The sequence below is a fragment of the Rana temporaria genome, chromosome 8 (assembly GCF_905171775.1).
Source record: "Rana temporaria chromosome 8, aRanTem1.1, whole genome shotgun sequence".
Classification (NCBI taxonomy): domain Eukaryota; kingdom Metazoa; phylum Chordata; class Amphibia; order Anura; family Ranidae; genus Rana; species Rana temporaria.
Window position 1 is genome coordinate 77,831,690 of NC_053496.1, and position 27,087 is coordinate 77,858,776.

Sequence of the window (27,087 nt, forward strand, 5' to 3'; positions counted from 1 at the left end):
CGACTCATAAACCGATCCAATGAAAACAAGGGTATTGTTCAAATTTGTAAGGTGCTTCCGGGAGGTACCCAATAAGGGCCGGGAAGTGGAGCCAATACGATGGAAAATTAAAAGAAAGGAGAAGGGCCCATAGCGTAATACTGTAATACTGTATGTAAAATGTATTTAATGTAGGTAAGAACACTTACATTTAGAAGAATAAAACAGTGCTTATCAAATAGTAAAAACGGCAGCAGATAAGCGATGTTTTATTCTTCTAAATGTAAGTGTTCTTACCTACATTAAATACGTTTTACATACAGTAACAGCTATGTGCCCTTCTCCTTTCTTTTAATTTTCCATCGTATTGGCTCCACTTCCTGGCCCTTATTGGGTACCTCCCGGAAGCACCTTACAAATTTGAACAATCCTATTGTTTTCATTGGATTGGTGTGTGAGTCGTTTCTTTGAGAACTGTAGCTCAGGATCCAGTTCACACAGTGGTTTACATCATGTCCAGTTGACCCTCTGACCTAGGGTTCACTGCTTCTGGTAAGCCTCTTCTTCATTGGTCGGTGGTGGTTTTCTCTATTTGCACTTGTTTCATTCCGGATCATTGGGAGTACTATCACTTCAATTCACATTGAACTTTTTGATTATCATCTTCACCCACCAGTGACTTTGATTTATATTATTAAGTGTTTCACACCATTCATTATTGGTATTTTTTTCTCACTGATGTACACTATATTTAACATATTTGGGTGTTACTTAATTTGTTAAATGCACTACACTTTTTATGTTTGCTTTGTTTTTCACCATTTGTCCACTGGTAGTGTTAGGTGCTTAAGTTTACCGTGGAATTTTTTGTATTTTGTTACCACCTTTGTATAGAAGGCACTTGGTTGGCCCTTTGTAAAAAAAATGCGTAAAAAAAATTGTCTATCCCTAATGATTTTGGAGTATATCAAGCAGAGAGTGGATATCCTGCCTATTCTGTAGCATTATGTGTGAGAGATCCTGGTAAAGCTTGATTTCCACAGCATGGAATGTAATGCGGCCTTGATTTCTTGTCCTTCTGAGGACTTCTTTCAATCTGTAATTCACAAGACAACAGACCACATCTCTCAGGGGATCTGTGTCTCTGCCTCATGGTCTGAGTGCCCTGTGTATATATTCCATGTCAATGGGGTCTCTCCAGGAGGTCATTGAAGATAGTACAGATTGCAGGTGTTAGCTGGTAGTGATCCATTGACTCAGGAAGACCCCTGACATGCAGATTATGTCTGCACCCTCAGTTGTCCAGGTTTTCTAAGTGGCGATTAAGGTCTCTTAGCTGCATAGTATGTGCAGCTGTAGATGTCTGGACCTGGTGGATGGCAGTATCCTGGCAGACTGTTGCTTCCTTCACCACTCCTAGGCGCCAGGCAACCCCTTATATGTCGAGGCGGAGGTCTGAGATGGGAGCGGAGTGCATGTCCTTTAAATCGACTGCAACAGCCTGAATAATAAGAGGGGTGTCCAGCAGATGTCTGCTGGGAGAGCATGTGGCACACTCGGAGGCCTGAGAGAAGGCTGCGATGCCGGGGTAGCTAAGTCTGGAATACCTCTGGGGTATTGCAACTCAGCTGTGTGCCAGGAAAGCAGGGTGATCAGGAACGAGGTGTCAAGGAGCTCCTGTTTGCTTTTCCCCATAGTTAATTAGGGTGATTCCTACTTTCAGGCAGTGAATTGGGACCTCATGGTGTGGAAACAGAATAGTACACATCCATCTTGGTCCAGGTCTTAGCCACGCTCTCTGCTTCTTTTTTATTTACTGCCCATAATTATACTACACACTCTCTCCTTTTACAACTGATTGCCACATGCTGCAGCATCACAGCCTGTGTTTACATATGTGATCTCTGTGATTGGTCGCAGTGATCACATGATACCAGGTCAATCACAGCAGTCTCTGTACCCTGATCTGTAATCATAGATTACTCTACTGCATGGCCCGAAGCAGTTCATGAGCACTTAGAATGAAATAATGTGCCAGAACATCTTCCCAGAATGATGCTTGTCCTGCCTGGCCATATATGTACTGTGGCTGGTCAGTTAGAGAACTTTTTTGTTATTTGAAATAACCATAGAATAAGCAGGAATTCTGCATGTTATACATACTAGGAACATAGGGGAGTAGTGTACATTTAGCAACATACCTTCACTTTTAGCACAGATGCAAACATTCTAGCATCTTCTGACACTCCTCCCAGGTAAAGCTTTTTTGAAAATTGTGGAGCATGGTCATTTTCATCCAGTATTTCTATGTACACTATAGCTGTGTTACCTAAAATTAAACAATAGAAAAAAATATGAGCTTTAACTAAAATAAAAAGTAATCAAGTGTAGCAATGCAGCTACTGTATGCTTTCGAAACGCTAATGTGAATGTATATGTAATATAAAATGGCTTCTTACAACACATAAATATACATGGAACATTTCATATGAAACTGATATGGTCAAAATTGTTTGTGTCCACAATGATGAGCATGGGCACATAGACTACGGTGTTGGCATTTTCTCCAGAAATCAATAGTAAACAACGTTTTTTTTCTATTTTTTTTTCAGTTATGAATAGAGTATGGCAGGGATATAATCTTTCAACACAACACATATGCTGATATATGAAATACCACTTTAATCTACAGGTAAGCCTATAATGAGGCTTACCTGTAGGTATAAAGACTATCTCCTAAACCTGTAAGGTTCAGGAGATAATCCCCTCGCAATGCGCCGCTGCAGCGGCGCATGCGCATTGGAGATCCTCAGCTAAACGCCCGGCAGCCACCGGACCTTGCCTGGGAGTGACGACATCGCCGCTCCAGCCAATCACAGCGCTGGAGCGGCGATACCCGGAAGACACGTTGAGTCAAGATGACATCTCCCTCGGCGTGGACCAGGTAAGTTCCTCACACCTTGTTTCAAGGTAAGTATTTCACAATGAGCTAGTATGCGGTGCATACTAGCTCATTATGGCTTTTGCTTTTCAGGTGTTAAAAAAAACGGCAGTGGGTTTACTACCGCTTTAAACAATAATCACTAAGAATCCTCATTGATGAAGTCAGAAATGACAAAAAGCTTTGGGATGTGGCAATGCTGAGCTTGGTTCAAATGTTGATCATGGGAGAGTGTGGAAGGTGACTACACTAACAGTTGAAACCAGTGTGGAAGTGGTGAGACTGGGATGAGTTGTTGCCTGATACCTACCCATTTACATGCAATGTATAAGATGATTTTAAATGTGAGTGGTTTACTCGGATTTTAATAAATGATTTATGGGATTAATGCACTATTGGAGGCTTTTTGTTTTCTCTCACACACATGCATTGAGATGAGACCTGGTGATTGTGGAGTTATGCTACCAGGTGGATATTGACCTTAAAGCTTTTTTGCCTTTTCATGAGCGTGAAAGGCAATTCAATCTGGTGAGAGCATTTATTTGCGTGGTGGATATAAGGTGTATTATCCCTGGCTCTACTCACATAGAGAGTGAACTGTTAATCACAAAGTTTCCTGAATTTAATCACTTTGAAGATTTACTTTTAATTTATACACTGTTATTGGTTTTATGGATTTATTTACATGACTTTGGTATTTTTTTTATATTTTGTATTATTTTCATGCTTGATTATATCACTTGCAGATATACTGTATGATTGCCCACTGCACAGAAGCAGTGGTTGCGCTACTGTAGAATTCACTATTGGTTGGTACACTAATATTAATATCACAAATTGATTTGCATATATTATTTAAGTAGCAGCATTGAAATATATAATGCACAGGTGAATTTTGGATTCCTAAGCACAGTGAAACACACAAAATCACTAAGTATAGATTGGGATCACTACGGTATGCATTCTGCTAAATCCCTCCAATGAGGGAAAGTCTTTTATTTTCCAATATAGGGCTACTGATAAAGCCGAATCCACCTTGAATGTGCTGTGTTGCCAGGATGCCACTTACTCATGGCCAGGGAGATCCAACAGTCTGGATCTGGAAGACAGTCCCATACATTCTTCATTGGGAGTCAGCCTAGAGGTATTTTTTCTCCTTGCTTCAGATTCAGTGTTAACCCTTTATATGCTCTACATCCTTGTTACCATTCACTTACTCAACAATAAGAGGTTACAGAGAGTTTATATGGAAGCCGTATTCCCTAATTATATAGACATAAGCCAAATATAACCTATGACTTCCACTAGACAGTAAAATGACTCATTTATAGCATTTATTAAATGTTTTATTCAGAATTTTATGAAGTATAATTAAACATCTGTTAATCTCCCAAGCATGGTCCAAGACATTTGAAGAATGGGCAGAGAACTTATATATGTTGAATCCTGAAGGTAAACGGCTATTCCCCCGAGATGGGTTCATTGACAGCTCTGGTCTTGAACAACATACATGCACATCCAAAAGACTCTCAATTTAAGCCATGATCTTGCTGGCCATGAGTAATTGGCATCCTGGCAATACATCATATTTAAGGTGGGTCCATCTCTACTTCCTAGCCCTATGGTGGAAACATAAAGGCCTTTTTCCTTCAGAAGGATTACAATAGAATGGATACATTACTGCTACCACTTTAATACTGTAAAGGTAATTGATAATCAAGATTTAAGAACTGTTTCACATAACAGAATTTCACAGCTTGTTTCTCTCACTATATACACAGCTTGTTTCTGTCTCTATATTGTCTGCCTTCTTTTTAGTATTGGTCATTTTCCTTTGGACAGTATATATTCTGAGAAACCTATAGTTTTTTGTCGACATTGTGAGCAGGCAGGTGTTTCTAGAGACTTATGAATTAGTGTGAAAATATACATTTGTTGCTACTCGGACATTACATTACATTACATATTATATTATATATTATATTATATTATATTATATTCTTGGTAACTGCCGAAATATCATAACTCTATCGTTTCTACTGTGTGCTAATAAGGAACCTCCTTTCAACAAATTACTGAAGCTTCCATATTTACAACACATATTCACATATTCATAAGGTAGAAGAATGGATTTCTTCTAATGGGAGTGATTTTTTTTCTGGTGCAAACTGTTAAAGAAGGGATTTTCTATCATTTTAGAGTGAATTTCACTTACTTTGTTGAGACGTCATGGAAAGGAAGGGCAGTAAAAACTCCACAATCAGGAAATGAAAAGCAATAAAACTGATAGATTTTTATATAACCTAACCCTGCTTCAAACGTCTACACAACTTTATCCCTGACCTCTGGTGAGTTCCTTGGCCTTCATGGTGCTGTTTGTTCACTAAGGCCCTGTACACACGATCAGTCCATCCGATGAAAACGGACTGAAGGCTGATGTCTGATGGTCTGATGGTTTGATATGCCTACACACCATCAGTTCAAAATCCGATCGAGTCCAACGCGGTGACGTAAAACACAACGATGTGCTGAAAAAAACGAAGTTCAATGCTTCCAAGCAAGCGTCGACTTGATTCTGAGCATGCGCGGGTTTTGAACCGATGCTTTTGCGTACTAACCATCGGTTTTTACCAATCGGTCATCAGTCCATCATTCCGATTTTAAAGCAAGTTCTAAAACTTTGGACTGAAGGACAAAAGTCTGATGGGCCATACACACGGTAGGTTTGGACTGATGAAACTGAAACTCAGTCCGTTTTCATCAGTTTGGACTGATCGTGTGTACAAGGCCTAAGGAGGGCTTCACAGAACAGCTGTATTTATACTGAGATGAAATTACACACAGGTGAACTCTATTTACTAATTAGGTGCCTTCTGAAGGCAATTGGCTCCACTAGAATTTAGCTAGGGGTATCATAGTAAAGGGGGCTGAATACAAATGCATGCCACACTTTTCATATATTTGTTTGTAAAAAAAATGAAAACCATTTATCATTTTCCTTCCACTTCACAATTATGTGCTACTTTGTGTTGGTCTATCACATGAAATTCAAATAAAATACATTTATATTTTTGGTTGTAACATGACAAAATGTGGATAATTTCAAGGTGTATGAATACCTTTTCAAGGCACTGTGTGTGTATATAATATTTGTTATCTAAGTAGAAGAGAAAACATTATTTTACAACGTATATGGACTTGTATGTATATATATATATATATATATATATATATATGTATATGTATGTATATGTATATATATATATATATGTATATATATATATATATGTATATGTATATGTATATGTATATGTATATATATATATGTATATATATGTATATATATATATATATATATATATATAAATGTACATATATGTACAAGTCCATACTGTATACATTGTAAAATCATATTTTCTCTTCTACTTAGATAACAAGTATTACTTTTGTTACACTTTAGAGAACTGACACTGTATAATAAAGTTATAAGACTTGTGATATATTGATGTTCCACCTTTTAAGATTACTCATATAACCAACAATAAACCAGTAATGTTCTGAAAAACTTGGTAAACGTGCTTCCCGTTAGTCTGAACAGTTGGTGACTCTATGACATTACAAAACTTAAGGGTGACTAAACTGAATGTCTTAATAAAACACGATGCAGAAATTTAATTATTTTCCTTTAGGCTGTAAACAACCACTCAGCTTTTGCTCTGTCCAAAACAAATATACAAAGTCCATATTTTACCCTCAGCCTTTTATTGTGCCTTGAGTGGGTGTATTTGTTTAATGTTCTAAGGATTTGCATTATTAAGATTTTTTTTTTTTTTTTTGTGAATGACTGTGAACAATCTGCTGTGTGATACAATACTCATCATAATACTCCTACATGACTTGGTAATCAGATTTGATTATATTTTAGTCTGCATTGTAAAGCTAATATGTAATATTAGTCCCTGTGTTTTTCTAAGCCTCAAGCATTCATGAAATAAGGAAAATCAATGCTTTTATTTTTATTTTAAAGGGAAATAAATCTAAACATAATAGAGTTTTAAATGTTTTAGCCAATGTAAATTCTAAAAACATGGTTATATATGTATTTGGGGATTTGTTTTTGTTTATATAAAATATTAATTGGACCTGTTACCTAGATATATTTATGTGCATAAACCCACTGTACATATTTAATAATATATACTGAAAATGTTATCTTTCGATTTGTTATTAAATATTTAAATGTGAGTTCACAGAACTGTGGCCATGCAATAGATTTTGAAATATTTACACTTTCCTAAAGTAGTTTTACATGTTCTAGTCCTTTTGAGTAAATATGCTCTTAGCAACTTGTTTAAAGAGTAACTCCACTTTTGTTGAGAAAAAAAAAACCCTCTGGGTGATCAATGTACATTGCAAGCATTTTAACAAACTTTGTTGCAGATTCCTACCTTTTATAATTCTAAAGAAATCCCTTTGTGTACGTCTGTCCATGTGGGAAAGTGATATTATCAATTAGCTGCTTCACCTGCAGGGTACAAATGAAGAAAGCTACTGGGCCTGCATCCCTTTAGGGCTGGTTCACACCACAAAAACGCACTCCAGATCTGTTCCAGATGTGTTTCTGCATGCACGTTTTTAACACGTTTTTGATGCATTCCTGTGCAGTTTTGGTGCATTCTTGATGCATTCCAGATGGGGGTTTTTTTTTTAATTTTTTTTTACTATACTAGGGTCAGTGCATTTTTGGTGCATGTTGATGCATTCCAGTGTGTTTCTGTGTGTTTTTGATGTGTTTTACTGCGTTCCAGTACAGTCCAGTGCAGAAAAAATGCAGTATGTTGCACTTTTTTTTAAACTGAAAAATCCTGGAACTGACTGCCCTGGTGTTAACTATGCCATTGGAAAACATATAACATGCGTTACATGCGTTTTTGATGCAGAACAAAAATGCACTGGACTGCTTGTGGTGTGAACTGGCCCTTAGATGTTACATCAAGTCCATCAAGCCCAACCTACATGTGTGATTACATGTCAGTATTACATTTTATATCCCTGTATGATGTAGTCGTTAAGGTGCTTTTCTAATAGTTTTTTTAAACTATCAATCAACTGGGTGGGCTTGGGGCTAAGTGCTGAGACCACCACCTGTGGAAGGGAATTTCACATCCTTGCCGCTCTTACAGTAAAGAACCCTCTACGTAGTTTAAGGTTAAACCTCCTTTCTTCTAATTTTAATGAGTTGCCACGTGTCTTGTTAACCACGTAAGCCCCGGACCATTTTGCAGCTAAATGCCCAGGCCAGGTTTTGCGATTCGGCACTGCGTCGCTTTAACAGACAATTGTGTGGTCGTGCAACGTGGCTCCCAAACAAAATTGGCGTCCTTATTTCCCCACAAATAGAGCTTTCTTTTGGTGGTATTTGATCACCTCTGCGGTTTTTATTTTTTGCACTATAAACAAAAATAGAGCGACAATTTTGAAAAAAATGCAATATTTTTTACTTTTTGCTGTAATAAATATCCCCCAAAAACATATATAACATTTTTTTTTCCTCAGTTTAGGCCGATACGTATTCTTCTACCTATTTTTGGTAAAAAAAATCGCAATAAGCGTTTATCGATTGGTTTGCGCAAAATTTATAGCGTTTACAAAATAGGGGATAGTTTTATTGCATTTTTATTAATTTTTTTTTTTTACTACTATTGGCGGCGATCAGCGATTTTTTTCGTGACTGCGACATTATGGCGGACACTTCGGACAATTTTGACACATTTTTGGGACCATTGTAATTTTCACAGCAAAAAAGGCATTTAAATTGCATTCTTTATTGTGAAAATGACAGTTGCAGTTTGGGAGTTAACCACAGGGGGCGCTGTAGGAGTTAGGGTTCACCTAGTGTGTGTTTACAACAGTAGGGGGGTGTGGATGTAGGACTGACGTCATCGATCGAGTCTCCCTTATAAAAAGGATCACTCGATCGATACGCCGCCACAGTGAAGCACGGGGAAGCCGTGTTTACATACGGCTCTCTCCGTTCTTCAGCCTCGGGGAGCGATCGCGACGGAGCGGCTATAAACGAATAGCCGCGCCGTCGTCCCGGATCGCTCCCCGAGGGAATCCGCACGCAGCGGGGGGGTCCCGATCGGACCCCCCACCCGCTAGAAGGCGGGGACGTATATATACGCCCATCTGCCTGTCCGTGCCATTTTGCAGACGTATATAGTCGTGCGGCGGGCATTAAGTGGTTAAACTCCCTTACACGCAAACGTTTTATCCCTATTGTGGGGTCACCAGTATGGTATTTATAAATTGAAATCATATCCCCTCTTAATAGTCTCTTCTCCAGAGCGAATAAGTTCAGGGCTTGCAACCTTTCCTCATAACTAATATCCTCCAGACCCTTTATTAGCTTTGTTGCCCTTCTTTGTACTCGCTCCATTTCTAGTACATCCTTCCTGAGGACTGGTGTCCAGAACTGGATAGCATACTCCCAATTTCCTATTGGGAGTATCTAAACAAAAATACAATTTTTGTTGCAGGGAATGCCTGAATGCTGACTTGTATCTTTGAGCAGACTTCTGAAAAAATCAGAAAGCCAATCACACAAGCAGGAAATTATGTTTCTGAGGGTGTGTACAGAACATCTCCAGGTAGTCATATTTCATTTAATTTTACAGAAAATTACAGAGCTGCAGATTAAAAACGGAAAGGACATTTTTTTTATAACATTCAATAGCAATATGACTATATTATTTTTTCTTTATTTGCTATTTTTTCCTCACAAAAGTGGAGTTAACCTTTAATATTAAGTAGTACATAATTCCCTGTGATCTGATGCAATGCAGAATACTATTATGAGCTAAAAGGTCAGCCAGAAGTCATTAGTTTAGTGTCAGTATTATTACCACCATTAAATGACAACTCCCTGAGGATTACAAGCATCTTTGGTTGCTAGGGCACAAGCTGTTGCACAGTGTTATTGGCTGCTAGGACTCTGGCAGTCACACACTTACCAGTTATTCTGGTACACCAAAACAATACATTATTGCTGTAAAAAAAAAAAAAAAAGTGTGGGATCCTTTCCAAAGTCCTTACTAGACTCTTATCTGCGCAAGCAGCTTTGCATGTTGATGGAAACAGGGGCTCTTCTCTAAAACCTAAGTTTGTCTTTATTGTAAACTACAATGCATTTGCCAAAATTTTGAGTTTCACCAAAATGCCCGGTTTTAAAACAACATTTCAACAGAGAATAATCTTTATTTTAATCATTCCTATATGGTAGGTAAATGCTCTGTTGGGTGGCAGGCACTAACACTTTTATCAAAGAGCTGCACAAATTAACTTGAACACGTTCTCATTTGAGCAACAAATTTAAAGCATAAATAAAGCTATGACCATAACCTAAAAGTTAAAAGAGCATTTCTCAGGGTTAAAGATACTCTTTACACTTGACATGATAGTAAGTGCTAAGCCTACCCTAACATTAAAAACTAATATTAAACTAGTGCATTCACTGAACTGCTTCTCTTTTAAGTGATGCATTTAAGAATAAGAAACAGTTCATTGTCAGATAAAATGGCATGGCATATTATTTTAGCATTGCTTAATTTAGGAGTGATCATTCAATGTCACCTATCTTTAAAAAGGCTGATCATTACATTGTCTTTGATCTCTGCAGTGCTACATTAATTCATTGCTATTTAACTCTACATTATTGCATCAATTCTGCGCCACCAAACAAGTGACTGGCAAGTTATCTTTTTGAGGTACACTAAATTTAGCATAGCATGTGATTTTTCTTTGTTAATGACAATGAGTCATGCTCCTCTAACAATGCCAATACACTTTAAGAAAGTTAGTACAATTCAAGTCACCTGGTATACAACCAAGCATTTTTTAAATTACTACTGCTCTGTGCAATGAAGTGACACAGTAGGTGTAGATTACAACTTTAAACTTCAAATCTAGGTTACATACAAACTATTGATCCAATTAGATACCTTTTATAGTTCAACTATTAGATTCAGTTATTTAACCGCTTAAAGATTGACATGTTCGGTCCAGGCAATTTTTACATTTTGATGGACAATTACTCATGCATTCAACACTGTACCCAAATAAATTTTATATCATTTTTTGAACAGATACAGCTTTATTTTTGGTAGCATTTATTCATTACTGTTTTTATTATGCTATATAAAGGAAAAAAGACCAAACACGGTAAAAAAAAAAAATCTTTGCAAATAAAAAATCGTTCCTTATAAATTTTGGCAAAAATGTATTCTGATTCATTTCTTTGGTAAAAACAAACAAACAAAATCAAAACATAAGTGTATATTATTTAGACTGTGTGAAAGTTATAGGGCCAGATTCAGGTAGAATTGCATAAATCCATGGAGGTGTAACGTATCACATTTACGTTACACCACCGCAAGTTTTACGGGCAAGTGCTTTATTCACAAAGCACTTGCCTGTAAACTTGCGGCGGCGTAGCGTAAATCCGTCCGGCATAAGCCCGCCTAATTAAAATAGGGCATGTATCATTTAAATTAGGCGCGTTCCCGTGCTGAAAACGTACTGCGCATGCTCCATTTTGAAATTTCCAGCACCGTCGTAATTTTTTGAACGGCGACGTGCGTTACGTCCTTTCCTATTCAAGGACGACTTGCGCAAAAAAAATAAAACTTAAATTCGACGCGGGAACGACGGCCATACTTTAACATGGCAAGTCTAAATATAAGCCATAAAATAGCAGCCATAACTATACGCCGGGAAAAGCCAACTAGCGACGACGTAAGAGAATGTGACGAACGCGCATACTTTCGTGGATCGCCGTAAACAGCTAATTAGCATACACGACGCGGAAAACGACGCAAACTCCACCCAGCGGGCGCCGAAGTATTACACCTACGATCCGAAGGCGTACGAAGCCGTACGCCTGTCGGATCGAAGCCAGAAGCCATCGTATCTTGGTTTGAGGATTCAAACTAAAGATATGACGTGGCAAATTTGAAAATACGAGTATCAGTAGATAAGCCGGCGTATTTCATCTGTGAATCTGGCCCATTGAGTCTAAAAAGGATGGTTTGCATATTTGAAATGAATCAATCCTGATGTACTGCCAGCCTATCTCAGGCCTATTTGACCCTAAAATGCCAGGAAATAACAAACAGCCACCAAATTTCCCATTTTTGGAAACTAGACACTCCAAGGTATTTAGTCTCAAGCTTTTAATTGTCACTTTTTTGAAAAATGTAAATAAAATGTAAATGTTTAAAAAGTAAAGTTAATAAGATTTAATATTTTTGTGCACAAAGTTGTAATTTGTAACAAATTAGTTCTCACACACAGCATAGGCATACTTACAATTACACCCCAAAACACAAAACAACAAAAGTTTCTACTCCTCTCGAGTATAGGGATACCACATGTGTGAGATTTTTTGCTGCTGAGATGCATAGAGGTGCCCAAAATCCAAAGCACACCAACAGGCTTGCAAGGGGTATACATTACTGGATTATTCTAATTCTGTGACTATCTATCCAATATTTGGAGGCCATGGGGCATCAGGACAAAAAAAAACACCCATAAAATGACCACACTTTGTAAAGAGATACTCGGAGGTATTTTTAAGAGACATGGTGAGTCGTTTGAAGATTACATTTTTTTCCACATTTCTTTAGAATATGCAGAAAAAAAATGAAAATTTATTTTTACAAAAAGTTGTCAATGTGGTAAGATATTTCTCATGCGCAGCATGGATTTAATCCCAAAACACATTCTCTGAATCCTCCCAAGTATAGGGATACCACATGTGTGAAACTTTTTCAATATTTTATTTGATTTTGTATCAGACATTATATATTGTGTATCACAGAAATCAACCAACATTGTATAAAAAAGTGTACTGTAATGCTCGCCTCAGTATGAGTGGTCAGGGAATATTGCTTAGTGTATTGCCACCTGTAACAATACAAATCAACCAAGCGAGCCTAGCCTGTTGGTACGTGGCTGCCCCAGGAATGCCATGTTCACTGGGCAGGAAGTACAGGAGGCTGAACAAAGTGTGAACAAAAAAATTGTATGGTTCCAAGAGTGCAGTTGTCTGCAGGGGATGGCTGGGATTGGTGTCTCACAGGAATGTAGTAAATGGGACATGCAGATGGGTCAGTTCTGGTGGCAGGCAGAAACATGGTCAATAACAGGCAGGGGTTAGCATAGAAGGGAGGCTGAGACAACACTGCACACATGTGGAAAGGGTCAGGATCATGACCATTGCTCACTTCACTGGTTCTGGTGACACTATACTGAAGTGGCAGCAATCAGAAAAATTGTTGCTAGCTGCACTGGTCTGGTGACATTGTCACTGGTATTGCAGTGCTCAGGAACACCATTAATGGCTTCACTTGTCTGGGGACACTGCGACTGGTGTGACGTTTATCAGGAACTGTTGCTGGCTACTCTAATGACACTGTATGCCAGTGCAACCAGTAACTGTCCTTGATCACCAGTCAGTGCCAAGCCCAAAACACTGATAGCTGTGAGTGGAAATACAGCAAAGTCTGCATTATGCTGTCTTTGTTTAGAAGTGTGATCACTGTAATTGGTCACAAGTAATCACATTTGCCCAATACTTCAATCTGTGTTCAAAGGACACAGCAATCACAAAGCACACCACTGCACACCCTGAAGAGCGCGCATGAACACACAGAGAGAGAGAGAGAGAGAGAGAGAGAGAGAGAGAGAGAGAAAGAGAGAGAGAGAGTCTACATATACACCTCAGGAAGCAGCAATCTGGCTGCTTTTCTATAGTGATCAGAACTTTTCTGACAATTTATATAAAAAAAGAGAGCTGTCTCTGGACAATTATTAATGTCTGAACAAGAACCAAAGAAAATTTTTTTGTGTGGTTTGTATGCCTATATTGGAACCTATGCATTTTTTTTAGCTTGTTTGGGATAGAATCTGGAAGGGTTAAAAATCTCTTGTTTTTACTGCTGCGCCAAATAGACTCTTTGCAAGGGGATTTTCCCAAAAGGTTAAGCTCTGCTAACTTCCATCACCCAATCATGTACAAGCACATGATTGGGTATTCATGTATTGCCTATTGATCCCCTTCTGGGACCCCTTCCACCTATCACTTCCCAATAGTGGAATCCTTTGTCTACCTAGAAATTACTATCCATGCAGACATCTCGTAGTATGTAACTTTGAAACTCATGCTTTACTTGCCAAGTTTAAACATAAATCTGCAAGCTGGTGTAAACTATAACTTTCTGTAGTAGAGCAAGTTAATCTAATTAAAAAGATATGGGCTCCACCACTACTACGGTAGATGTTTTACACAATGCTTCCAGTGGATATCAATGGTAAAAAACACAATCCACATAATAAATTGGAAATATTGAAAGACTCTAAGGAGTCTTATGCCGCGTTAACACGATCATTTTTCAGCATGAAAAAAACGTTGTTTTTAAAAAGCGCTCTAAAGGGGAAGTTCTATTTGCCTTTGGGCTGCTTTTAGATGATTCCGTGTTAGTAAAAGACGATTTGCTCTTTTTTGTCTGTTACAGCGTGATGAATGTGCTTACTCCATTATGAATGGTAGTTTTACCAGAACGAGCGCTCCCGTCTCATAACTCGCTTCTGGGCATGTGCGGGTTTAAAACGTCATTTTAGCCCCCACACGATCATTTTTTACAACCCGAAAAACAACATTTTCAGAAGCCGAAAAACAATGTGAAGCCCACACACGATGATTTTAAATGACGTTTTTAAAAAAATTACATTTTTTTTCATGCCGAAAAACGACCGGCATTAGAATTATACTTTTGGGTGAATTTCCTAAGAATTCTTTGGTTGATTACCTGGGCTATACAACCTGCACCCTTTTTATTCAATAACCTAAGCTACCCTGAACTCTTGAAACTAGAGAATTTTTTTATTGGACTGCACAGGGGCTTGTTTATATTCCAAAACGATATAATGACCAGATCTTTAAAGATTCGCAAACTCTGAGAGTACCTGTAGAATATGGGTTGTCAAACAAATGTTTTTTTTTTTTCAACACCTAGAGTTGCTTCATGTTATACAAGTACAAGCTAAATCTAGTGCTTAAATGATAACTGATCCTTTTATACTTAACCAAATGCTTTTTCGATGTAAGAAAAGGGAAATTTTGGGCAATTTATAGATTGCTAATACAGAAATCTTTGAGCTGTTTCATTCTTAAATATAGGAAATATTGGCAAACTGATATTGGATCCCTAACTGGACCAACATACTAAATAAGGTATTAGAGATATAACTTTATGTGACATAGCTTGCACAACTTTTTATTATATACAGCACCTACATTAAAAAAACAAGCACTTTGCTGCATGTGCTATGGAATTGTGGACAACATTAATACAATATTTTTCACTAAATTACCACCTGACCAAATGGAATGTATACTCGGCTGGCTATATGAGGAACATTATACCCCACACACATCTATCCTTTACATTTATAGCACAGAAACTAATAGCACAGAAATAGATCTACCCTGCTCCTCCAATGTGTTCTATGTGGATAAAAGTGGCAAGTGATACTCTACACATTCAAGAAGAGATCTTACTAATGCCTTGTATAGCAACACAAATATGTCTTTCTTGGGTCTTTAACTCTTTTAATGCAAGAACATATCTTGCTAAATCTAGAAGCTGTAGATTGATATTGTTTGCTGTTATTTAGTCTTTGATCTACCAGAATATATATAAACCTGAGCTTTATGGGCTGATGGTATGTAGACCCATATGGGATGCAAAAATACAATGTGAATATAGAGGAAGGTCCCTTGGACTTTGCTGTATTATTATTCTACGCTCCCTATTAGATGGCCATTTTGTGTGTACAAGTGTCTCTGATCACCTCAATGTCTTTTTCCTCCTTTTCTGCATGTGGAGGTGTCATCTGGGTGTTTCTCCCCTTTTTGGGATTTTGTTCATAACTGCATTGACATGACAGGGTTATGAGTCAAAGTTGTGTGTGAGTATATGATTACTTATAAAATGAATAATTTAGTGTTCAGTGGTACATAATTATGCAAATTATATACGCTAAACTCATTTATAATTCTCTTCAGCACCTAGGCATTGCCTGAGTTTTTTTTGCATGTTAAGATTTGATCTTGCTTAGACACAGCACTACTTTTGTAATGGTATGCAGGGAGTCTACTGTATTTGTGCATAGTATTTTAAGCTACACAATAACAGAGTGTACTGGGTGAGAAACAAAGTTCCAGAACATATTACTTATATTTTACATTTTTTTAATTATAATTGTATTTTTATTGAGGATTTACAAAAAAAATACAAAAATATTGACACAAGAAACAGAGAAGATAATAGTCATCACCACTGCAGGCATAGCAAATATATTACAGCAAGCATGAACAGCAACATTATAGGAAAAAACATGGAATATTATATATAAAAACAATGTAATTCAAGAATACCAGCAGAGACTTATATGAAATCTAAAACAAAACCCTAAAATTATCAACAGAGCCAAAAAACAAGAAAAGTGAATATCATAATTAAAATAAAGGGGCAAATAAAACTAATATAAAATATGTGGGTTTAAAAAATAACTAGCTGAGAGTTTAGGAGTTCAACGTGACTCGTTTAGGGCAAAACTTAAAATGATCCCAGATATGCAAAGTTTTTATAAAGTTTACAGGTGTTACAACTTACGGATTCCAGCTATGGTGGATAATAGCTATGAGTGCGTAGAGGTAGTAGCAGATAACCAGCAAGAAGGAATGACTGTTTTTGTTTTCTAACATGCATGTTTAGAAATACCTGAACAAAGTAGGCCAACCAAGTAGTATAAGGGATCTAAAGAAAAACTTTTCCAAGAAGATTTTGCAAGCGCATCTGAACATAAAGTTTAATATTAGGACAATACCAATAAATGTGATAATGGTTACCCACATCACTGTGACATCTCCAACATTGTCTAGAAACCAAAGAATTGTGTTCATGTAAAACATCTAGGGGCAGATTCACAGAGATCAGCGTATCTCTGTGCGGCGTAATGTATCTCATTTATGTTACGCTGCCGCAAGTTTTTTCGGGCAAGTGCTTTATTCACAAAGCACTTGCCTGTAAATTTGCGGCGGCGTAGCGTAAATCACCCGGTGGAATTCAAATTCGGTGGGTAGGGGGCGTGTTTCATTTAAATGAAGCACGTCCCCGCGCCGAACGAACTGCGCATGCGCCGTCCCTAAAATATCCCAGTGTGCATTGCTCCAAATGACGTCGCAAGGACGTCATTGGTTTCGACCTGAACGTAAATGACGTCCAGCCCCATTCACGGATGACTTACGCAAACAACGTCAATTTTTTAATTTTCGACGCGGGAACGACGGCCATACTTAACATTGGTTGCACCTCATAGACCCAGGGGCAACTTTACGCCGGGAAAAGCCAAACGTAAACGTCGTAACTTTACTACGTCGGCCGCGCGTACGTTCGGGAATTTGCGTATCTAGCTAATTTGCATACTCGACGGGGAAATCGACGGAAGCGTCACCTAGCGGGCAAAAAAAAATTGCAGTTAAGATCCGACGGCGTAAGAGACTTACGCCTGTCGGATCTAATGAATATCTATGCGTAACTGATTCTAAGAATCAGTCGCATAGATACGACGGCGCTACGCAGAGATACGACGGCGTATCTGGAGATGCGCCGTCGTATCTCTTTTGAGAATCTGGGCCCTACGGTTTTTTAACCAGAATAGAAGGATCTTATAGGCAGTCTCTCAACACCACTTACCATGAAACTTTCAAAGTAGACACATATAAAGGTTGCTGATTTCAGACAGTGGAGTAGATTTGTGAAGGATTTTATAAATGAACAAGTGTGGTGCATATGGGTCTTATGGGTCTTAAGCACATAAAAGTTCAAAATAAGTGGGTTTATCAAGGGTTAAGGAAGAGGATTTAGAGGAAAAAATGCTTAATTTAGAGTTATGAGAAAAAAAAGTTGTGTAGGGATATGACATTTATTTTGGATTTCAACAAAAGGCTGGAATTTACGGGAAAGTGTATGTACCAAACTAAATAATTGAAAAGTACCTGCCTGAGACCAGGGAGCATTCAACAATATGATAAACTGGGACACGTGAATTAAAGAGTACATTTGACAGAGGAGCATAACATGATGACCAAGAAATAACAGCTTGCAGATATGTAGCTTAAGGCCGCGTACACACGGTCGGACAAAACCGATGAGAATGGACCGAGGTTCAGTTTCATTGGTCCAAACCGACCGTGTGTATAGCCCATCGGTCTGTTTTCCTTCGGTCCAAAATTTTAAAACAAGCTTCAAAATCGAACTGATGGACCGCTGCCTGATCGGTCCAAACCAATGGTTAGTACAGAAAGCATCGGTTCAAAACCCGTGCATGCTCAGAATCAAGTCGACGCATGCTTGGAAGCATTGAACTTCGTTTTATTCAGCACGTCGTATGTTTGACGTCACCGTGTTCTGACCCGATCGGTTTTTGGAACGATGGTGTGTACGCACATCAGACCATCAGGCCACTTCAGCGGTGAACCGATGGAAATGGCCCGTCGGACCATTCTCATTGGTTTGGAACGACCGTGTGTACGCGGCCTAATAGTATTTAACAATGTGTGGTGCCCCCAAACCCCCTCTAGATCGCAAGGCATGAACCACTGAACTAGCTTTATGTTGTGAGGCATTATGCCAAATTAAATTATGGAAGGCTCTCTGAAGTAGTTTAAGTTGCTTTACTGGGCTAGGCACTGGTAATGATTCAAACAAATACAAGAGTTTGACAGGATGGACATTTGTAAGACATTGATTTGTCCGAAAAATAATAGTGGATACATCATCCATTGTTTCAATGTTGTTTTCAATGTTCTGTTGAATGGCAGTAAGTAAAGGGAATGTGAAGGGGAAGAGCCTCAGGTTTTGTAGCGTTTATTTAAAACCTGAAAAGGAAAAAAAAGCTTTTAGGGTGATATGAGGGAAACGAGACATGGGACTGGGCTGAAGGTAGCAAAATGTCACCAGCAAACAGGGACAGCTTGTTCTCTTGTTGCAAAAGAACTTCCCGAATGTCAGGTTGAGAGCAAATAGCCTCGGCAAGAAATTCCAGAGGATGAAAACTAAAGGCTAAAATGGGCATCCTTGCCTGGTGCCATTGCTCAGGGAAAAAGAATGCGATATAAAGGAGGCCATCTGTATCTGAGATGTTGGGTGGGAAAATAAGGCCCACAAAGCTTAGAGAAAAGGACCTGTAAAGCCATAGTGTGATAGCACAACAAACATTTATGGCTAGCTTAGTTGATTTTATTCAGCTTTCAACCTGTACTCAACCTGCATTTATGTCCATATGCTTCTGTGTAAACAAATAAACTTTTGTTTTTTATAAGAAGTTATGTGTATGCATCTCTGAAGCCCTGTACACACGATCGGTTTGTCTGATGAAAACGGACCGATGGACCGTTTTCATCGGACAAACCGATCGTGTGTGGGCCCTATCGGTTTGTTTTTCATCGGTGAAAAAAAAAATAGAACATGTTTTAAAATGTTCCTATGGATAAAAAACTGATAGAAAAAAATGACCGTCTGTGTGGAACTCCATCGGAAAAAAATCCATGCATGCTCAGAATCAAGTCGACGCATGCTCTGAAGCATTGAACTTCATTTTTCTAAGGACGTCGTAGTGTTTTACGTCACCGCGTTGGACACGGTCGGATTTTTGACTGATGGTGTGTAGGTAAGACTGATGAAAGTCAGCTTCATCAGATATCCGACAAAAAAATCCATTGGATTAGATTTCATCAGATATCTGATCGTGTGTACAGTGTATGAGAGGTTGCACCAGCAAAAAGCACTGTGTCTTTCCTAACATCTGAACTTTTTAAACAGTATATAAATGTGAAGACAGCAAATATGGATGTAAAACCTATGTAGGGAGATTTGGTTCATTTCTGTGTATCATCTGAGGCTGTTCACTTCACTGGGTGTATGGAGGGTTTAAATCCACTTTAAGAAAACAAAAGCTACATGAGTAACTAAAGATAAAGAGACTGTAAATCTGCCTGTCAATTGATAAAGTATCTCTTCACTGAGAAGAGTGTTGCCTGCATGCTGAAGTTGTTTGTTTTTCTAGAAGTTACACAATCTCTGTTTAATATAAGAACATGAAAATACTGCAGAATTTGGTTTATTGTGTTTCTAGCTAAAGCTCAGCTCATCATGTATCACAAAATGCTTATTTTACCCTCATTTTCACTGTGCGTTATAGATGTATTGTGGCATTTACAGTATTTTAAATGCCACAATACATCTATAACTCACAGTGAAAATGAGGGTAAAATAATCATTAATATAATTATGCAAAAATGCAGTCACAGAAAAATTACTAGCTGCCCATGTGCAAGACTTATTTTACTTATGCAGTTTCTGTCTGTTCTAAAAAAAATAAAAAAATAAAGTAGCATGCTAAACTGAAACATGCTTAAATATACATTACTTGGTATGACTTTAGACTCAAAATGTTTTTAATTCTTACAGCTTTCATGGCTTTAAGGTAAAAGAACTACGTTAAACTCTAGGACATGTGTTATTACTTGACTAACATTATCTGATTCTAGCCCGCTGAACACATTTATCAGGATAAACACTTGCACAGAAGATAAGCACAGCTTACATGCAATTTGGTGCCAGAATAGCAGATATATTTATCTTCTTCAGTACTACAGTATTAATATGAGTATGCCATGCTCATCCTCCTTATCTTGGGATATGTACTTGGCAGCTTGACCTTACTAAAAAGCTAAGCACTGTCACCTCTATGCTTTCTGCAGAGATATGTTTGGAGAATATGTGAATACCTGCAGTTTAAAATCAACTGAGGTCGGGGTAGCCAATAAAAGAGACCACATTATAAGTCTTGCAGTGTGCATCAGTTTCTTCACTTGTAGCTGACAAGGGAAAACAAGATGTTCTTTATACAAATCACTCATAGTACATTACCTGACTGCAGCCTTGCATATGTCAGAAACCCTTGGAGCATCAAGTGCTAACAGGCTGATCCATGTATGTATGTATATATATATATATATATATATATATATATATATATATATATATATATATATATATATATATATATATATATATATTTCATGGACAGAAACAATGCAAACTAACTGTGAATGAAATGCACACTATTTTCATATACCTGCAACAGTTACAATTGTAGGAAAAGTCTATCCACAGGTGATATATCATAACTTTTGTGAATGCCATTAAATTTACTCAACGACTAGTTTTCAGTCTTTCTTTGGAAGTCTTAGGGCTTAAGTTGTAACCACCATGTTGCAGCCATTATTTTGTTTGACAAAAGACGTTGTTCCTTTAGGTTTTAGGATACTACTTCCATGGTAGTATACTGCTTCTACCATGAGCCACATCAGGCTGCAGGAACGTTGAGGGCTAAACAAGTGACTGTAAAACTGGTAAGCAGAATGGTTTGGGGTTCATGGAGAACTGGGCTGATCTTGCGGGTGGTGAGCAGCTCTGCACCGAATAGTATAGGTGAAGCTCAGTTTGGAAATAAGATGGCCAGAAGTTTGAAGGAACTTTTAAACTAGGAATTGGGGGGGGGGGATCAGTGATAGGTATGTATACATAGTTACATAGATACATAGTGGGTGAGGTTGAAAAAAGACACAAGTCTATCAAGTCCAACTTATGTATGTGAGTATATGTCAGTATTACATTGTATATCCCTGTGTGGGCGTTCAGGTGCTCATCTAATAGTTTTTTGAAACTATCGATGCTCCCCGCTGATACCACCTATACAGTGTAGTTAAAAGGGGTCAAAGTGTGTAAATGTTGAAAAAGCCAGGGGGAAGGAAGCCTTAAGCCAGATGATAGAGAAACTAAAGTATAATGGAAAAAAATGTTTAGTTTTGTTTAGTTTATTTTCCATCCTGTTGATTTGTAATTATTCGTAATTTTGCTAAACGGGATTTTTCGTGTTCGGACTAATTCGTATTTTCGCAAGCATCATCTTTTGTTAAATCGGAATGATTCCTATTAATGTAAGCCTTATTTTTAGTGGATTTATAATTCATACTTCGGTAGATCACATTGTTTTTCATTGATTCGTTAATATTTTTTGGTTCGTTGATTCGTAATTTTCCGTGTTTCTCTCACAATGGCGCTGCCTAACGTGCTTTGAATGGATTTGTACTTTTTTAAATACATTGCGGTTATTTGTAACAATTCGAAATCTTGTATTTTACTTTAGTTTTTGACATGCGGCTATAGCCTCCACCCCTGTACACCATTTTGAGAGGAAGTTCAGCACGGTGAGGGAGGAGCAAAGAGCAGAGCAGAGCAGAGAGTGTTATTGTTGGATGTGTGGTTGGGATCACAACAAGTCGACTTGTTGTTGAATTAGGCCGCATTAACGCAACAACGTATTATGCCAAAGGCATTCGGGCATTCGCTATTTGCAATATAATTTATTTCGGATTTGGTTTTATTCGGAATTGCTTTGTTCAGAAATTCGAATGCTTCCGAACCTCTGAAAGTTGCTAAATTTGTCAGAATTTCAATTTGTTACAAAACAAATTGCACAAGCCTACTAAAGTATTCAAGACCTAGCCAAAAATGCTTGCTGAATCGAACTGTAATCCAATAATAAGGATAACATGATAAACTGTATGCTTGTACACATGTGAAAGACATGTGAACAAATGCTAGAAGTTTGGTTAATAAAATTGAAGAACTAGAAACTTCTGATACATGAGGAGGGCTTTGACCTTTTGAAAATATCAGAAACCTAGTTGACAGCTCACCTGAGTGGCTTGTGACTTTTCAAGTGTATAGGAGGGTCGGGGTAGATAGAATGGGTGTGCCTATATGTCAAGAGAAATTTGATAGGGAATATGTGAAATTATATTGGTAACAGGATTAGTGGTGATGTGGTAACTTTGTGGTTGGAGCTTCAAAGGAGCATCACAAATAGTACATTTAATTTTAGGGATATGTTGTAGGCCTAATAACCTAAAGAAGGATAAGCCTTATTTATTTTCACAGTTAGAAATGGAAGGGACAATGGGAGACTTCAACTATACTGATATTGACTGGACAGGCAGAATGGCAAATAAGGCTTATAATTCCTGAGGACCTTGACGTCCTCTAGTGGGCTCTGTGCTCACTGCCCGGCAGCTTGAAGCTTGATTGACATTTGCCATTGAACACCAGAATTGGCATGCAGGGAAAAAAAGCACCCAAACGCATGTGGTGTGAACTAACTAACTAAGCTATGTGACTCTTCACACCACTGGGTGTGAACTAACTAACTAAGCTATGTGACTCTTCACACCACTGCTTTACAGTTGCAGTGCATTTTGAAAAGTCCTGAATGCTGCATCTATGGTGCCGTTTTGAAAACCGCACTAAAAATGCAGCTTTCCATTGAAATGCATGGAAATCGTGATAAAATTGCGGTACAAACACAACCCGGTTTGCTTTTTTGTGCATTTCTGAGTCACATGTCCATTTTTCACAGGTGCAGGCAACCAAAAAATGCACCATAAACACACAGGAAAAACATCTGCAACACAGCAAACTTGCAGAAAAATGCATATGCGTTTTTAACACAATTGCTACAGAGCAGTGTGAAAGGGTCCTAAGGTATTTGATAAATTAGCCCACAAATGCTTAAAGTGGTTGTATACTTACTGGACATCTTTTGGGAGTTTTTTTTTCCTGCAAGGTAAAGTCATAATGTGCTAGCATGCATCGCATCCTAGCACATTATGTGAAACTTGAAATGAAGCTGTTCCAGTGCTGCAATGTCAGCACTGCAGGCGCTTCTATCTTCACCCGTCTTGCTCCCGGGGTCGCGTGTTCCAGCTCTGTGACTGGCTGGAGCCACAATGACATCACTCCCATGCATGCGCACAGGAGCCTCTGGTTACGGCACAGGACTCTGAAGAAACAGGATGGGTGGCTGTTCCTTCAGAGTGCATGCGCCAGTGATGTCACTGGCTGCATGTAATGTAAATATCTCCTAAACGTGCAAAGTCCGAAATGAAATGAGAGAGTGGGTAACCGCTCAAAGAGAACCAGGTAATCTGATTCCTGTGGTCCGAGCCAAGGGTGCAGGCAGTGCAATCAAAATGCAGGTTAGGATGAAGGAAAAAAGCTGGGACAGCCGCACTCCAAAAAAACTCCTCCTTTAATTAAAAATCACAAAATACATGCCACAGCAAAAAAACAGCACAACAAAAGAAAAGCTGACGTTTCGCACTATGCCTTAGTGCTTCTTCATAGCTAGCTATGAAGAAGCACTAAGGCATAGTGCGAAACCTATAAGTAAGTCTTATTTTAGGCATTAAAAGTCAGTAAAGGAAATGTATTTCCTTTTTAATTTTCAAATTTTGGTATTTTGGCATTGATGATGTTGTATGTACCTATATAGAAAACTGGTTGCAGAAGCGCATCCAGAGGGTGGTGATAAATGGCATATTTTTCTGAATGGTCTAGAGCTGTCCTGTTTAATTTGTTCATAAACTATATAGAAGTTGGAATAAATAGTTTAATCTCAGTGTTTTCTGATGATACAAAGCTAAGCAGGGCAATAACTTCACAGCAGGTGATAGTTGCAAATTTTTATGTCCCATGATATTTGCGAAAACTGTTTATTAAATGCAAATTTTCTGAAAAAAATATAATAAAACTTATTTTAGTGCAAAAGCATGCTTTATAATACCCATTTTTGGTTAAAACATGAAGTTGCATCAAGCAAATAGATACCAAACATTACATGTCTTAGAATGATGTGCACCCGTGATATCGCCAAAAACTATGGTTCGCAAAAATCTCCATAGGTGACAATTTAAAAGCCCTTACCATTATCAGTTTAGAGTTAACTAGGAGTTATTGTGCTAGAATTATTGTTCTCACTCTGACATTTGCGGCAATATGTCACACACATGGTGCGACCACGGTTTACATACGCATGCACACCCTGGGCATGTGTTTGCGCTTGTATTGGTTTTAATAAAAAAATTGGTTAAGCCAATGTTTTTATTACATTTTTATACATTTTATTATAATTTTTTTTGTTTTTTTTATACATTTTTCTTGATTGCTTTCACAAGGGCTTAAGGCTGCTTTCACACTGAGGCACTTTGCAGCCACTTGTACACTAAAAATAGCGCCTACAAAGCACCTTGAAAGTGCCTCTTCTTTGGAGCGGTGTGCTGGCCGGACAGTAAAATAAGTCCTGCTAGCCGCATCTTTGCAGTGTTGTAGGAGTGGTGTATACACTGGGCCTGATCCTCAAAAGGGATACGTCGTCGTATCCCTGTTTCTATCTATGGAACTGATCCACAGAATCAGTTTCACATAGATAGGCAGAAGATCCGACATGTGTAAGGGACTTACACTGTCGGATCTTAGGATGCAGTACCGCAGCCGCCGCTGGGGGCATTTCTCGTCGAAATGCCGCTTCGGGTATGCAAATTAGCACTTACGGAGATCCACGAAGCTTTTACGCTTAGTTTTTTCTCTGTAAGTATTAGTTTGCTGTCGCAAAATTAGGGCTGCTTTTACAAGGCCTAAACTGTTTACACCTTGTAAAAGTAGACCCTTCTACCCCGCGTCGCTGTCATTTTTTTTTTTATTTTTTTTTTCCCCGCCGCAACTCGTTTTTTTTTTTTACGGCCGTCGCGATTCTCAAAACACGGCGCAACGTAAAACCGTGCAAAGCACGTCGGGAACATGACGTTGGGAGCATGCGCAGTACGTCCGGCGCGGGAGCACGCCTAATTTAAATGGAACTCGCCCCATTAAATTAGGAATGCCTTGCGCCGGACGGATTTAAGTTACACCACTCAAAATTTCTAGGTAAGTGCTTTGTGGATCGGGCACTTAGGTAGAGATTTTGCGGCGGTGTAACTTAAATAGGAAAAATTACGTTCCGCCGGGTTTTTGTGGATCAGGCCCACTGTTCCTAAAGTGCCCCTGCCCATTGAAATCAATGGGCAGCACTGTTGAACCGCGGGCAAAGCACCGCTGCAGCGGCGTGTTACGGGTGGTTTTAACCCTTTTTTGGCAGGTAGCGGGGGTTAAAAGCTCCCCACTAGCGGCCGAAAACCTCTGCAAAAACAACGGTAAAGTGCTGCTAAAGTGGAAAAGCAGCCTAATAAACCCCATTGTGATAGCATTGGGCAGGTAACAGGTACTCTTTATGGAAACATTATGAGTCTGATAGACCCCAATGTCTCCCCTGCCCTTCACACCATCTAACCACAGTTCAGATTTGTCCCCTAGCTGTACTGGCCAGAAAATTATGCATTTGAAACTGGAACTTCCAGTTTCATTGTTTGCTTGTGAGATTAAAGCCACGTACACACGATCGGTTTGTCCGCTGAAAACAGATCGGTGGACTGTTTTCATTGGACATACCGATCGTGTGTGGGCCCCATTGGTTTTATTTCCATCTGTGTAAAAAAATAGAACATGTTTTAAATTGTTCCTATGGATAAAAAAACGATAGAAAAATCTGATCGTCTGTATGGAACTCCATTGGTCAACAATCCAAGCATGCTCAGAATCAAGTAATGCATGCTTGGAAGCATTGAACTTTATTTTTTCCGGCTCGTCGTAGTGTTGTACGTCACCGCGTTTTGGCACGATCGTTTTTTTGACTGATGGTGTGTAGGCAAGACTGATGAAAGTCAGCTTCATCGGATATCTGACGAAAAAATCCATCGGATTAGATTCCATCAGATATCCGTTCATGTGTACAAGGCTTTAATGCATGGATTTGCCTTAGCCTCACAGAGCTCTACCTCCCCTAGCCATAGGTTGTGTTTCCTGGCTCTGGTAAAAGTACAGAAACAATGTATAATATAGTCTGAAATGGCTTGGTTAAGTGTAGTGTAATACCTAAGCAAGCATACTACTTTTGTTCTACAACATACTTATCAAATGTTCCCTTTAGTGAAAACAAATGCAGTATATAGATTAAGGGCATTTGGAGTTTACGCTATTATTGATCCAATGTCAAGGAAGTTGACCACCAGTGCTATACAGTATGTTATGTGGACCGTGCATACA

The 27,087-nt window shown here is 38.5% G+C and overlaps 1 protein-coding gene across 6 annotated transcripts in view; it reads right to left on the reverse strand.

The window, feature by feature from the left end:
• The window catches only part of PCDH15 (protocadherin related 15), a 1,266,541-nt gene that overhangs the window by 177,429 nt on the left and 1,062,025 nt on the right, over window positions 1-27,087 (reverse strand). For all 6 annotated transcript variants that reach the window (XM_040362073.1, XM_040362072.1, XM_040362074.1 and 3 more), the window contains one exon: window positions 2,181-2,308. In XM_040362073.1, coding sequence (XP_040218007.1) covers window positions 2,181-2,308 — 128 coding nt within the window. The remainder of the gene's footprint in view (window positions 1-2,180; window positions 2,309-27,087) is intronic.